The sequence below is a fragment of the Rosa chinensis genome, chromosome 4 (assembly GCF_002994745.2).
Source record: "Rosa chinensis cultivar Old Blush chromosome 4, RchiOBHm-V2, whole genome shotgun sequence".
NCBI lineage: Eukaryota > Viridiplantae > Streptophyta > Magnoliopsida > Rosales > Rosaceae > Rosa > Rosa chinensis.
The window spans coordinates 18,238,604-18,252,244 of NC_037091.1; the positions used below are offsets into that span (position 1 = coordinate 18,238,604).

At 37.9% G+C, this 13,641-nt stretch overlaps 1 protein-coding gene across 1 annotated transcript; it reads left to right on the forward strand.

The window, feature by feature from the left end:
* The first annotated feature begins 9,979 nt into the window (after nt 1-9,979).
* Nucleotides 9,980-13,439, forward strand: LOC112196602 (protein SIEVE ELEMENT OCCLUSION B). The gene is made up of 7 exons (XM_024336995.2): nt 9,980-10,382; nt 10,501-10,587; nt 10,775-11,241; nt 11,344-11,438; nt 11,545-11,687; nt 11,963-12,412; nt 12,523-13,439. Exons 1-7 carry the CDS (start codon nt 10,065-10,067, stop codon nt 13,162-13,164), a joined length of 2,202 nt encoding a protein of 733 aa, XP_024192763.1. The 5' UTR covers nt 9,980-10,064; the 3' UTR covers nt 13,165-13,439.
* Nucleotides 13,440-13,641: the final 202 nt, after the last annotated feature.

A 13,641-nucleotide genomic window follows, 5' to 3' on the forward strand; every position in this document is an offset into this window, starting at 1 on the left:
TTCGACTACTTCAAGGTAAAATTGGAATGTGTTGCTGTTGGGAAAATTGTTGGGTCTGTTGTGTTGATGCTATTGCTGGAATTTGGTGGTCATCGGAGGTAGTGGTCGCCGGTGCGTGGTGGCGCGTAGAGCTGCGCTTTAATTATAGTTTTAGTTCCATAAATCCTTTAATGGTTGTAGAACGTCATACATGAAGTTTGGTGGAAATTGGAGGAATTACGATTGAGCATAAATTGTCGATTATCGATGTATGTGAATTCGATAGCCTATTTTCTTTCGAATTTGTCTATTGATAAATGAATATTATTGGGGAATTACGGATGGATTTTGTGGAGAGTTGAGGAGTTGGATTTTGGAAGGGGGATGTTTTGAATTTCCATTTCTAAGTATCGTAAAGTTAAATTTCCATCCTGTAAAATATCTATATATTTATGAGTGCTATTCGTACAGGACGAGAGGAGCCTCCACACGAGGAAAGTCACGAGCGACGTCAGGATTGACCGCATACAGTGAGTGGACTTTTATTTTCAAAGAATGATGCATGCATTTATTTAATTGCTTCCGAATGATAAATTGCTTATCGTATTACGTTTTCGAATTTATGATTACTTTCGGATATTATTTTTTTGCTATGAGCGGATTCAGAATTTATACTCTACTTTATTTTCAAAATATCTGCCAAAGTGAAATATTGGTTTATTATGGATTTTTTCTCACTTACTTATTCTGAGATTGAGAGAAATCTTGGCGTGCGGGGTCACGTCTTTGCACACTTGGATTCTTATCTCGTGAGAAATGTGGGGAAGCTATACGGATTTATTGGTTTTCGACGATTTTCTTCCTCACCATACGCGGGTCATGTGATTAGGTCTCCTCCTCACTTACTTTGTGTTTGTGAGTGGCAGTTGAGGTAGTTTTTCTCCTCCTCACGTGGGTGGCAGTCGAGGTAATGTTCTCCTCCTCGCACAATCTATGTGTGAGTGGAAGTAGAGGTTATTAGTTCTCCTCCTCGCACAATCTATGTGTGAGTGGCAGTCGAGGGTAGGTAGAGCCTGGGAGGCTCCATTCCCGTATGGTGAACTCTCTTCCCCATATCCTTTTATGGTTGTTCTTGACTAGCGGGGCTAGTCCGATTTCCGTTTAACCAGCGGGGCTGGTCCTATTTCTCGAGCATCGGAATTTCAATCCTTCCTTATGGATATTTGTGACTAACGGGGCTAGTCGGTGTTTCTTGAGCGGAGCTTCTCGTGGTTGTTTTCTTAATTATTGCATGCATTGGGAGTTTTTAATGAAATAAATGTGGGAAAGTATAAACTCCTTTTTCTTTTCAATTATTTATTTTTTTGTCCACTCACGCTAACGTTTTTATATACTTTTCCCCTGGGCCCTTCGGTTTCAAATGCCCAGATTGCAGTATTGCTGCTCGGCATACGAGAGTGAGCCATAGTGACCGCACCTGCTTCCGCCATCACATTCTGTAGGTTACCTGTTTAGCCTACTGCACTCCTTGTCCATTTACATTCCTAGAAATGCTCTGATTACTATGGGATTTGTGACCCAAACTTGTACGAATTATATTTGAGGTCTATGACCTAACTTTGGTGATTGTGGTATCTTACATCTTGGAGTCTCTTTTACCTTTTGGAGATCATGTTATGATATTATTATCTTTGAGATTGGATTGGTTGAATTATGGGGGCAAGGTAGTTCCAGGAGTTTGTGGTTGGATCATTAGAAGTGAATTTTGGTTTTCTGCAGGTTTTTGGGTTGTCCATTTTTAGGGGAGGTTATGCCGAAATTTTTGGTAAACCTTCTTTAAAGGTGGGTCCCGCAGGGCCACTTCGGATTCCAGGGTGGAATCCGGGGCGGACCCTGTCACTGCAATTAAAATTTGAACGGATTCATAGATTGGACAGTATCTACAATTAAAACCAAAGCATCCAACTGTCGACAGAAAAACGGTAAACTTCATCCAATCAAAAACCTGAAGGATTAGAATTAACAAACTTTCACAGGTTCTACATGATGTCAAATAAAAGCTTAATATCATCCTCATTTTTGCAATTCTCAATCGATCATGGACCACAACCAAACATTATGGGACATCAATCATTTATCATTCACAGATTCCAGCATTTTATCATACAGCTCCTTCAAGTCTTATACGACTAAAGTGTTAAGGAAACATATATAGGAACTAACCAAAAGCAAATGAGAGAATTTGTCCCAGAAGCATCAACAAGTTGCATACCTTGATTCAATCACAGAGTTATGCAATATCATCAAGACAATCCAAATTTATGGGGTGCAACTCATCACAAGCTTGGTGTATATAATTCCAAGTCTAAAATCATAAGAAATAAGGTACCTTGATTGGAAGATTTTCCTTTAATTTTGCAAAACCCAATTTGCTTGCCATCAAATCCGAGACAGAGGAACAATGTGTTCGTGATTCTTCAACCCTGATGGGTATTGTTCTCTCTGATGAAGACGATGAAGAAGTTGATAGCTCATACACAAAAACCCAATCATATTAGAAAACCCAATCAAGACCTTATGAAATTAAAAACAAAGAAGTTCTCTGAATCTGAAGGAGAAGAAGAACTTACAAGGAGAGAGGGAGAGAGGGGGGGGGGGGGGGGGGGGGGGGGGGGGAGAGAGATGAGTTGAAAAGTGAAGAGTTGCGACCGACGGAAGAGAACCTGTGGTGGCCTAAGAGACTAGCGGTGCTTGGAGACAGCTATACTTCGCTGGAACCGCTCCTGAACTTGCCCACAGCTTTCGGAAAACTTCAATGACACAGAGAGGGAGGATGAGAGTGAGGGGGAGCTTGAAAGGGTGAGAGGGATTAAGGGTGGATTGAGGGATCGAGGTTCATGAAAGTGAGAGCGTGCGAGGTTGAGAGTGATTGGGAGAATGGGAGTACTGACCGAGAGGGATTTGTTTTTCAGATCAAGCGGTTTTTTTAGCTAAGGGAAAGCGCTTGTTTTTAGCAAAATGGGAGGGAAAGGCCGGGTTTGTTTTTTAAGCCAAGGGAGGGAATACTTTAGATTAGGGTTTCGAGGATTTTCAACCCACCAAAATTAATTGATTTTTTTTTTTTTGGATTTTTGAGACAGCATATGTCATTGTATATGTTGTCCCAAATTTTGTAAATTACAGTTTTGAGCCTGTGTTGGCTGAGGAAAAGAGAGACGACCAGTTTAACCCGTGTGTCGTCTGACATACTCAGACGACATATAAATTCAATATGTCGTCTGTTATGTGTCGTCCGATCCACTTTCTCTTATAGTGCTGGAAAAGGTTGAACTTTAGTGAGAACTGTGAAATATGAGAATGCCCAAGATAGCTAATGGATATGTTGGGTGATATGATCAAAATTACCTTTATAGGTAAATGTAGAGTCACACTATCCAGAGTCACAGACTATACATTAGCTTCATTATTTATGAGAAAGATGAAGTGAATAAGTTACTTTTTGAAATTGCTTCATCATGAATCTCTTTGTCTAGATTCGTCTTCAGGGAATTTCTGCCCTCACTTGGATTCTACTCCTCACTCGGATTTCCTTCGAAGGGAATACTCTTTACCCAAATTTGCTTTGAGGAGATTTTTCCTCACCTATATTCGTTTTGAGGAGATCTCTCCTTACACAGATTTGCATTTAGAGAATTAATTCTCACACAGCATCACCTTGAAGGTATTTCACCTCACCTGGATTCTCCTTGAGGGGATTTCTCCTCACACAGATTTCCCTTGAGGAGATCTCTCTTCACACATATTTATATCTAGAGAATTACTGAGTTTTTTTCTATTTTTTTAATCAAATTTTACATATATTTTTTCACTTACCAAACATAATGAAAACATTTTCAATGACGTTTTCAGAACGCCATGGCCCATTCTCATTCATGACACTTACCAAAAGTCATGAAAACATTTTTCATGACGTTTTCAGAATGCCATGGCCAATTCTGATTCATGACACTTACCAAACGTCATGAAAATATTTTTAATGACTTTTTTAGAATGCCATGGCCTATTCTCATTCATGACACTTACCAAACGTCATGAAAAAATTTTAATGACTTTTTTAGAATGCCATGACCTATTCTCATTCATGACACTTACCAAACATCATGAACATTTTTTAATGACGTACGTTTTTAGAATGCCATGGCCTATTCTCATTCATGACACTTACCAAACGTCGTGAAAAAATTTTAATGACTTTTTTAGAATGCCATGACCTATTCTCATTCATGACACTTACCAAACATCATGAACATTTTTTAATGACGTACGTTTTTAGAATGCCATGACCTATTCTCATTTATGACACTTACCAAACGTCATGAAAACATTTTTCATGACGTTTTCAGAATGCCATGACCTATTCTCATTCATGACACTTACCAAACGTAATGAAAACATTTTCAATGACGTTTTCAGAACGCCATGGCCCATTCTCATTCATGACACTTACCAAAAGTCATGAAAACATTTTTCATGACGTTTTCAGAACGCCATGGCCAATTCTGATTCATGACACTTACCAAACGTCATGAAAATATTTTTAATGACTTTTTTAGAATGCCATGGCCTATTCTCATTCATGACACTTACCAAACGTCATGAAAAAATTTTAATGACTTTTTTAGAATGCCATGACCTATTCTCATTGATGACACTTACCAAACATCATGAACATTTTTTAATGACGTACGTTTTTAGAATGCCATGACCTATTCTCATTGATGACACTTACCAAACGTCATGAAAACATTTTTAATGACGTTTTCAGAATGCCATGACCTATTCTCATTCATGACACTTACAAAACGTCATGAAAAAATTTTAATGACGTTTTCAGAATGCCATGACCTATTCTCATTCATGACACTTACCAAACGTCATGAAAATATTTTTAATGACGTTTGAAAAACGTCATAAGATTGATGACGGTTTAAAAACGTCATTAAATAGTAAGACTTACAATGACATTTCGAAAACGTCATAAACTTGAGACGAAATTTTGATCCATGATGTTTTCTGATGAAATCGTCATAGAAAGGGTATTTAATGACGTTTTTGAGCAAATGTCATCTAAATATTGTCATTAAATGTCATATTTGTAGTAGTGAACCCTCCTCTTACAGATCAAACCTGAAATCCTCCTTTACGAATGGAATCCCAATCTCAAGTCGAGAGAGTAGAGACAGGAGAATCTCCCGCATCTTGAAAACCGAAAATCGAAGATCGAAGAAAAGAGAGGTGGGTTTGCGACTCAGAGAATCGCAGAGAGAGAAGTGAAATGAGAGAGGGGAAGTGTGAATTTTTTTTTTCTTTGTCTGAGTAGATCGAACCTAGTTGAGTGTTTTCAGAAGATGGTGTTTTGAGAAGATGGGCTTCCAGAAGAAGATGGATTCAATTCTTTAAGAGAAGAAGAAGATGGGTTTTGCTTTCAGAAGCTAGAAGATGGGTTTTGCAGTTTTTTTGGAAGACTAGCTAAGTCTTGAAAACGGCTAGGTGTGAGACAATGTGCATACATAGAGGCGCATCAAATGTAATTTTTTACGTTGTATAATCAATTCAGACAACACATAAATGAATTTTGGTTGTCTGATAGTCTACACCTGAAATTTAGAGACCCAACAAGCAAGTCTCCCGCCTAGCTAGTGCGAAATACAAACTCAATTCTCCCGACTAGGATTGCCATCTCACATTCACACAACAGAAATAGCTCATTTTGTTGTAGGAGCTTTCAAGCATTTCACCCAAAAATTGACCGTTTTGGGGGTAATGACTCTCATTTTAAGGGACATCTATTTTTCTTCCAAACTTGCACAACACAAATAAAAAATGTGTTGTATGATAGTTTGTAATTTACTCTCATACAACGGATACAACTATACTGTTGTACAAGTTGAGTCAAAATTTTGAACCAAATTTGAGCAAGGTGGGAGGGAATTTCTTTTTTCATTCAGACAACAGACAAATCCTTAAAATTGTTGTACAATAATCTTGGACCCAAAAAAATTGATGTACACCTCCTTATACAACGCCAATCTCATTAAACCTATTGTGTGAAGCAGTTTCAGTGATCACACAACGGAAATTTTTTTTTCGTTGTCTAAAAAGTGTGATGCAGTTTTTGGCATAGTGCTATTTCCCCCAATAGAGGGGCAATAAACCTCTATTACCCCCCAATAGACGTCTATTACCTTCCAATAGAACTTTCGGTAGCTGGAATATGAACTAATCTTTCTAAAATTAGACAAATAAAACTCTGATTAAAAAAAAAAAAAAAGAAGAAATTATATTAATTTAAAAAAGTCTATTGCCCTCCATTAGACGTCTATTGCCCCCAAATATCAATTCAAAGCTGATTTTGGGCACCTAGAAATGATCTGGGCACCAAATTAGAGCAAACCCACCAGAAATCAGGTTGGATCTTGGGTGCAGGCATGCAGCTGAGGGATCCCCATCGTTGTCATTATCGGAGAGACTAGTTCCCGTAGAAACAAGGCCGCGTGGTGGGCCAGGTTTGCACTGGCGCTGTCTCAGGCTACGAAGATCCAGATCTGTCACGCCACTCTGTCTGCACTGGGTGCTCCATTTACGGCTTAAACAACAAGATCCTGTTCTTGGGATTCGACCGACCGGACTAGCCGGCGAGCCTCTACTCAGCGACGAAGAAAGTCAGCGAGGCCCACACAATTGAAGGCGGAGGATTGGTCTATTTACATGCCTCAAGAAGAGTAACGAGGCCGATGATGTTGATGTGGACTGAGCAGGGTTCTCCATGACGTACCGGACTCCGGCTTGAGTGGCCAGGTGCATGTCTTCGGGCCATCGCCGGTGACAGTGTCGTCGACGAGGAGTAGAGCGACGGGGAGAGAGAGAGAGGGGGGGGGGGGGGAGGGAGAGAGAGAGAGAAAGGGGGGGGGGGAGAGATAGAGTGGCATGGACTGTAATTCTTTAATTATATTGGGGGCAAAATGGTCATTTGCTGATAAATTGAGCATGTTGGAACAAATATCTGTTGCTAGGGTAAGTGGGATAACTTTTGCTTATTTTGGTGCTTTGAGTCAATGACCCAATTCACTATCACACGAATAGATTGAATTTAAAGATTAAAAGAAAAAAAATACCTAAAACATGACAGCTCCATAATTAACGAATTGGACCATAATTAACGACTTGGACCAAAAAAAAAAAATCGCTCTCTTATCATCTTCTTCAGTGTTCTTGGCTGCAAGCATTCATGAATAAAAATAATAACATTTCTGATCCACATGAAAAGTTTAGAATAAACAAACAAAAGTGTAGGAAGTTTTTGGAACAAAACATAGTAAAATATATTTCACGATTTCAGATGGAGTTCGATCGCGATTCGCAGTATTGGGAGAGAAAATCAATTGTTTCAAGTTTGTCTTTGGATATGTGTGCGAGCCACAATTATTCGTGTTCTGTCTCTTTGCATGCGCGTTAATTAGGGTTCAAGCTTGAAGGTAAAGAGAGGTTATAGGTTATAACACTCCCTTATAATTAACCAACTCTTACCTTGTAAGCAATTCACCCAACAGTACTACTACGAGTTGAGTTTGTGAGCTATCGTGTTATAAATTTATAATGGCAAGCACGTTCCTAAACATTACCGAATGTTCCTAACTAATTAAGGTATAGCAACTCTAAAAAAAACGTGATGCATGAAACTGAGATAGAACTAAGCATTAATGAAAACGTGATGCATGAAACTGAGATAGAACTAAGCATTAATGAAAAATTAATTTCAACCACTATCAACCCAAGTGATGTCAGCCATGTGATATCAGCGATTAGATAAGGGATGACATCTTTAGTTTGTTTGGACTCAAAGTATAATTTCTCTGTTTTCAAATCTATCCAGAAATTAATACGTACATACAGACAAAACAAATAACTAATTACTATCGCATACCAAGCAGAACATAATCGTTGATGAAAACAATTATACTGCCTCGTCTAGGATGAGAAAAGGGAAGGATAATCAAGGACGAATAGAAATCCAACTTATAATCAAATGTGTTCCTAAATTCTCTGAATCAAGTTTGTCCAATGATCTTAATATTATCATCTATTATCTCTACACCATTTTTTTTTTTTTGGAACAATTAAACAGAGAAGTATCCGAATGCACCTGGCTAAACCTCCATTGAAATTTTATTGAATAAAAAAATAATAATACAAGCAATGTGGAGAAGAAGAAAAGATCAATATTATCTCCACACCATTTAGTTATGATCGAATTTAAAGATTAGAAGAGAAAATTCCTAAAACTTTTCAGAGGCGGAGCTGTGTTACGGTCCGGCGGGGTCCGGACCCCCCAAGCTTTGTGTCAGATTTACAAATATATATGCACGTTGGTTAACAACCCGAGGGAAAAACCTTCTCTTCATATGGTCCCCCCCCCCCCCCCCCCCCCCCCCCAAAACCACATGATGATGATCAATCCTGCATAAAAGTGTAATAAAATAATCATAATAATACAAATCAATGACATATTAATTAAAAATTTAATTTTAGCGTTGGTTTTTTAATTTTGAAGCAAGAGTTATATATGATTTTGTTTCTAAACTATAAATTCCTTATAAATTATATTGTATATAATTATTTATTTATTTTTGGAGCAGTTTTTTTATTTAATTTCTATCTCGAGTTTTGGACCCCCAGTGTTTAAATCCTAGTTCCGCCCCTGTCTAAAACATGTCCCAACAATGTTCACGTACACGGTCAGTTTTTGACCATGTAAATTATGCTTAATCATCCTTGAATGTAAATACAACATTAAAAAAATTAATTAAAAATTGATATGTTTTTGTACTCGTAACTTAATTATAAAGATAATTTAACATTTCTTAATCAATTATTCACAAGATGATCACTAATGAACATGACATCTAATTGATCAATAATAAACCACTTGGACAAAAGTATGCCTCCCATATATGCACCACGACACCATCTATCGATATCATCTGAATTAATGTTTTGTGTTATAAGTAGGACTGTCACTCGGTCTGTTAGAATTGGTTATAGGTATTACCAATTTCAAAATCAAAACTTTCAGTTTCAAAATTGAGCTACCAATTACTAACCAAAATTTTCAATTTTTCATTATATCTACCAAATTGGATATTTCGATTTTTGGTATTACCAACTTTAGAACAACTACTTCTTTGTAATATAAATTAGAATGAACAATACTATGTTTTTCAATTTTATAGTCATAAACTTTGTATTCTTCAACTTATTATAGCTTTATTTTGTACATATGACATCAAGTTTTATCCATTTTCAATAAAACTATGTTATTTAACCATCTTTGATCAGGTTCTTAAAATACATGTACTATTAATTAGTATATGTAGTAATGTTCATACTATTATGAAAATTTTTTGTTTATTTTTTTTAATATGCATGTTTGTGTATTGAAAACTATAATATATAAGGCTAATATTTAGATAATCGATAGATATTTACCAAAATTAAACTAACTTTTTAAATAAATTTTTTATTTCGATTTTATCTGTCTTAATTATTAAAATGTCAGTATACTAAACATAAAATATTAGTTGATATTCGATCAGTTCGGTAATTACCAAACCAAGCGGCAACCTAATTGTTAGCATCCGTGATTCTCGACCAGCACGGTTATACGTCAATGCCAAACAGATGAAGAAATTCAATGTGTACATTGCTGGATTCAGAACATTGTGGGACATAAAGATTTGTCTTTGGACACGTGTATGAGCAACAATTATTGATTTTCAATTTCCGATGTTCAATTAGCTCGAGTCTTCGTTGCAGTCTTCACTTCACTGTGCTGCATGGGACCGCTAGCTTTTTGCATGCACGTTACCGTTTAAGCTTGAAGGTGAAAAGAGGTTATAAATAGGGCACGGTGGGAAGTCACTGAACTCACACCATCTCTTACCTTGTAAGCCATTACCAAACTCTATTCGATCTGCCTTCACCGCATCCAATAGTTCTACTACGAGTTTGTGAGCCATTGTCATATAATGGCGAGCAGGTTCCCAAAACCCAGAAGTAGGTACTCTTTGAGTGAAGCAATAATGAGTACAAACAGTACTGGGATTACTAGTAATAATGGAGGAGGAGTAGTTCCATACAGTACTGATACTATTAGACCTCATGAGGAGCGCAAGAGTATCCAGTTTATTGATTTCCCGACCAATTATGAAGAAATCGTGAAGTTCATCAATGGAAAGCATTCTCCGGAGGACAACACTGACTTTCCTGTTGATGACCTTTTCACGATCACTGAGATCATCATTAAGCATGCAACCGATGATTCGATGGTCAATGATATTCTGAAGGTATGCTACTAAGTGCTCTTTTTCTGGGATCTTATGTATTTGTAGTTTGAAGTTAGAGATTCACTCACTCACTAGTCAAGATTGTAGCTGATCGATGAAGCTTCTGACTTGTTTGCAGGAGACCAATGCTCCATATGAGAAGGTCCCCAGCATCAACGACGGATTCGTCTCGCCATTGTGCATTCTTAAGTCCATTTGCTGCGAGGTCTGTCATTACATATCAATATAAAGTTGCATGTGTAACAATTTCTTTTCCTTTGAGCTAGTGAATTTCATTTTCTTGAAAATGGCCTCACTCATGTACGTTTACAAATTGTAGGCTTAAATAGTTGTGTTGAATTCTGTATTTTTTTAACGGACGTATTTATTGGATATGGTGAAATTCATTTCAGATCTCAAGATGTAAGGATAAGGCTTGTTCTGGTGAAGAAATTTCCATCCGAACAAAGAGGGAAGTGATATTTGACAAGCTAAAACCCTATCCATGGGAGGCTAAGGCAGTGCTGGCCCTAGCGGCTTTCGCTTTGGAATATGGAGACTTCTGGCACCTCGCCCAGCTCTATGGCCAATGTAACCAACTTACCAATTCAGTGGCTATCCTGAAGCGAGTACCCGTCCTTATCAATCAAGCGACCTTGAAGGAACGCCAGGGACAAGTACTTGAACTGAATGGTCTCATCAAGGACACTTTGGAAGTGACTCGTTTGATCTGTAAGGTTGAGGGTCTTTATATTCTCAATCGTACAGAGGATCTACCAACGTTGCAGACTGCAGTAGATGATATCCCAATCTATGTCTTTTGGATAATCACAGCAATTGTAGCTTGCGCGGCTAAGGTCACCCATCTCACTAGTGATGAGTAAGTTGTTTTATCACTTTTATGCTGTACATCGTAGATATAGTACTTAATCTGAGACCAAATTTTTGTTATTATATAAAACTTCATACTTAAATACTGCAGAAAGAAGCCATACCCTCTATCCGATGTTGTTAAAGAAATCGGGCGCATACGGGAGATCCTTGATGAACTGCATGGAAGATGCGTAGAAGAACTAGGTGGCCTACTTAGTTGGAATCGTGACTTTTATAAGACGATATTTTTTGCCGGATCAAATTTATATATTTTCTGTTTTTTTTTTTTTCCTTCTTTATTTTATACCAGAGGTGGCAAAGAACTACAAGAAGCTGCTAAGGAAAATGAAGGACGCCCAACGCACTCGTGAGATTACGGAGGTTATTAAAACCCTGATTCTTTTCAAGGACGGGAAGCTACCTGTCATTAGTGAGGGTAATAGCAACGAGGAGGTAAATTCAATCTGCATGTTCTCGTAATACCTTTAGTTTGGTTGGTTTGTAGTAACTATCTGCTAACTATATAACTACGGTTCTCATTATCAAATTACGTGCTCAAAATATAAGGGTTGTTAAATTTCAACTTTAAGGTATCCTCGTTAGAATGTTCCTCAATATGCGTCCACGTACTACGCACCGCTACTTCTGAAAAATGGTTAACATATTAGTTAAGCAATTTTTCATTTGAGACCTTGCTAATTAAAAGATTTCGCACAATTGATGAACAGGTTAAGTTTGAAACATTTGCCGACCTAGTAAAGGAAAACTCTGTGTTGTTTTACATTTCGAGCCTGGAGAAAATTATAGAGGCTGACATTGCAGATCTGATAAAAGTTTATGATGAAATTCAAAAAAATAATATAAGATGGAGGATTGTGTGGATCCCCATTGTCGAAGAAGGGACGAAAAACCAGACTGAGAAGTTTGAGAAATGGGGATCGAAGATGCCATGGTACAAGGTGCAGTTTTTTTCTTCAACAGTCATCAAGTACCTCAAGGAGGAATGGTCCTACACGGGTAATGCAACGTCCTTGGTGATGGACTCAGAAGGGCAGAGGAAATACCCCAATGCACTCACCTTGATCCGGAACTATAAAGATAAATTCTTTCATATCCTCCTGCAGCTTCCATTGATCTCTATATTTGCGAATATGAAGAACAAAACTCTAGAAAATGGGGTAAGTAAAGTCATTCACAAATATCTCCATGTGGTACGTAACAAATCATATACATCAATAATTGATTTTCTAACGGAAGTTTTGCTTGTATTAATGTCTTGGTCCAACAGAGCAAAGATGACACCAAGTGCATTTTCTTATGCGGAGGCATGGATGAGTCGCACTTTGACGATTTGAAAAAGAAAGTGATGGACGCAAGTGATACCATCAAAGATTTCGGTGTGTCGATTGAGTTATTTAGGCTGGAATCACTGGAGGGAAACGAGGCAAAAGCAGGAGAGCAACCAAAATACTCGGCAGATCATGAGAGTTTTTGGTTGGGGATAAAGTGCTTGTTGGATAATTACATACATAGAGTGGAGTGCAAGACCGTGACAAAAGAACTCTGCAAGCTGCTGTCCTACAAAAATCATGGGGAATGGGTTATGGTTAGCCAAGGGTATAAGCTTATAACCAGTGGTCGTCCTGTCACAATTTCTATGGCCCTGGGATATATGTCACAGTGGAAGCAACAAAACTTAGTACTTACAAAATTCGAATTCGGAGATTATTTCCTTCAAGAACATAAGAAGGCTATAACTGTTTATCTGGCTGATAATAAAGATCAGCATGATCCCGACTGCTGCAAATTTGACATTTCAGTTGGGAATATCCCCAAGAACATGGACTGCCCAGTCTGCGACCGTTCCATGGAACGCATCTTTATCATCAGCTACAAGTGCTGCCACGGTGCCACCGCAACCAGTCATTGACAGAATCACCGGGGAGTCAGAGTGTTGTGTGCCTGTGTGTTTTTCTTTCTCTTTTTCGTTTGCGCTGTGTCTGTAATATAATAATGTACGTACGTGACCTGTGAGGATTAAGTACGTACTAAATTCATGTGTTTGCACATGCGGGAGTCCTTAATGTGAACAATAATGGGCAATTTCATTACGTTGGTAATGTAAATTGATGCCCACAGTGTGCTAAATTGCTTCCAGTATTACTACTGCAATAATTAATATTGCGCTACTCGTTTGAATAACCATATGCATTGTCAGAACTTTTCATTGTCACTCTAAGCATTTCTAAGGACTCGAAGATCATGTATGTTGTTGGAATGATTCATGGGTGAGAAATGAAGTAATGGCTTACCCTGAAAAAAGAAAAGAAATGGGACAACTGCATGCCTTGTAATAAATTTACACACTCAGTACGTTACGTCCAATGATAAGGCTTTGACTTAAAAT

Excerpts from the sequence above, each read along its gene's own strand:
- LOC112196602 (XM_024336995.2), top strand. The coding sequence starts at position 10,065 with ATGGCGAGCAGGTTCCCAAAACCCAGAAGTAGGTACTCTTTGAGTGAA. Across the intron at positions 10,588-10,774 it reads TTAAGTCCATTTGCTGCGAG|ATCTCAAGATGTAAGGATAA; the intron begins GTCTGTCATTAC and ends AATTCATTTCAG. Across the intron at positions 11,439-11,544 it reads AAGATGCGTAGAAGAACTAG|AGGTGGCAAAGAACTACAAG; the intron begins GTGGCCTACTTA and ends ATTTTATACCAG.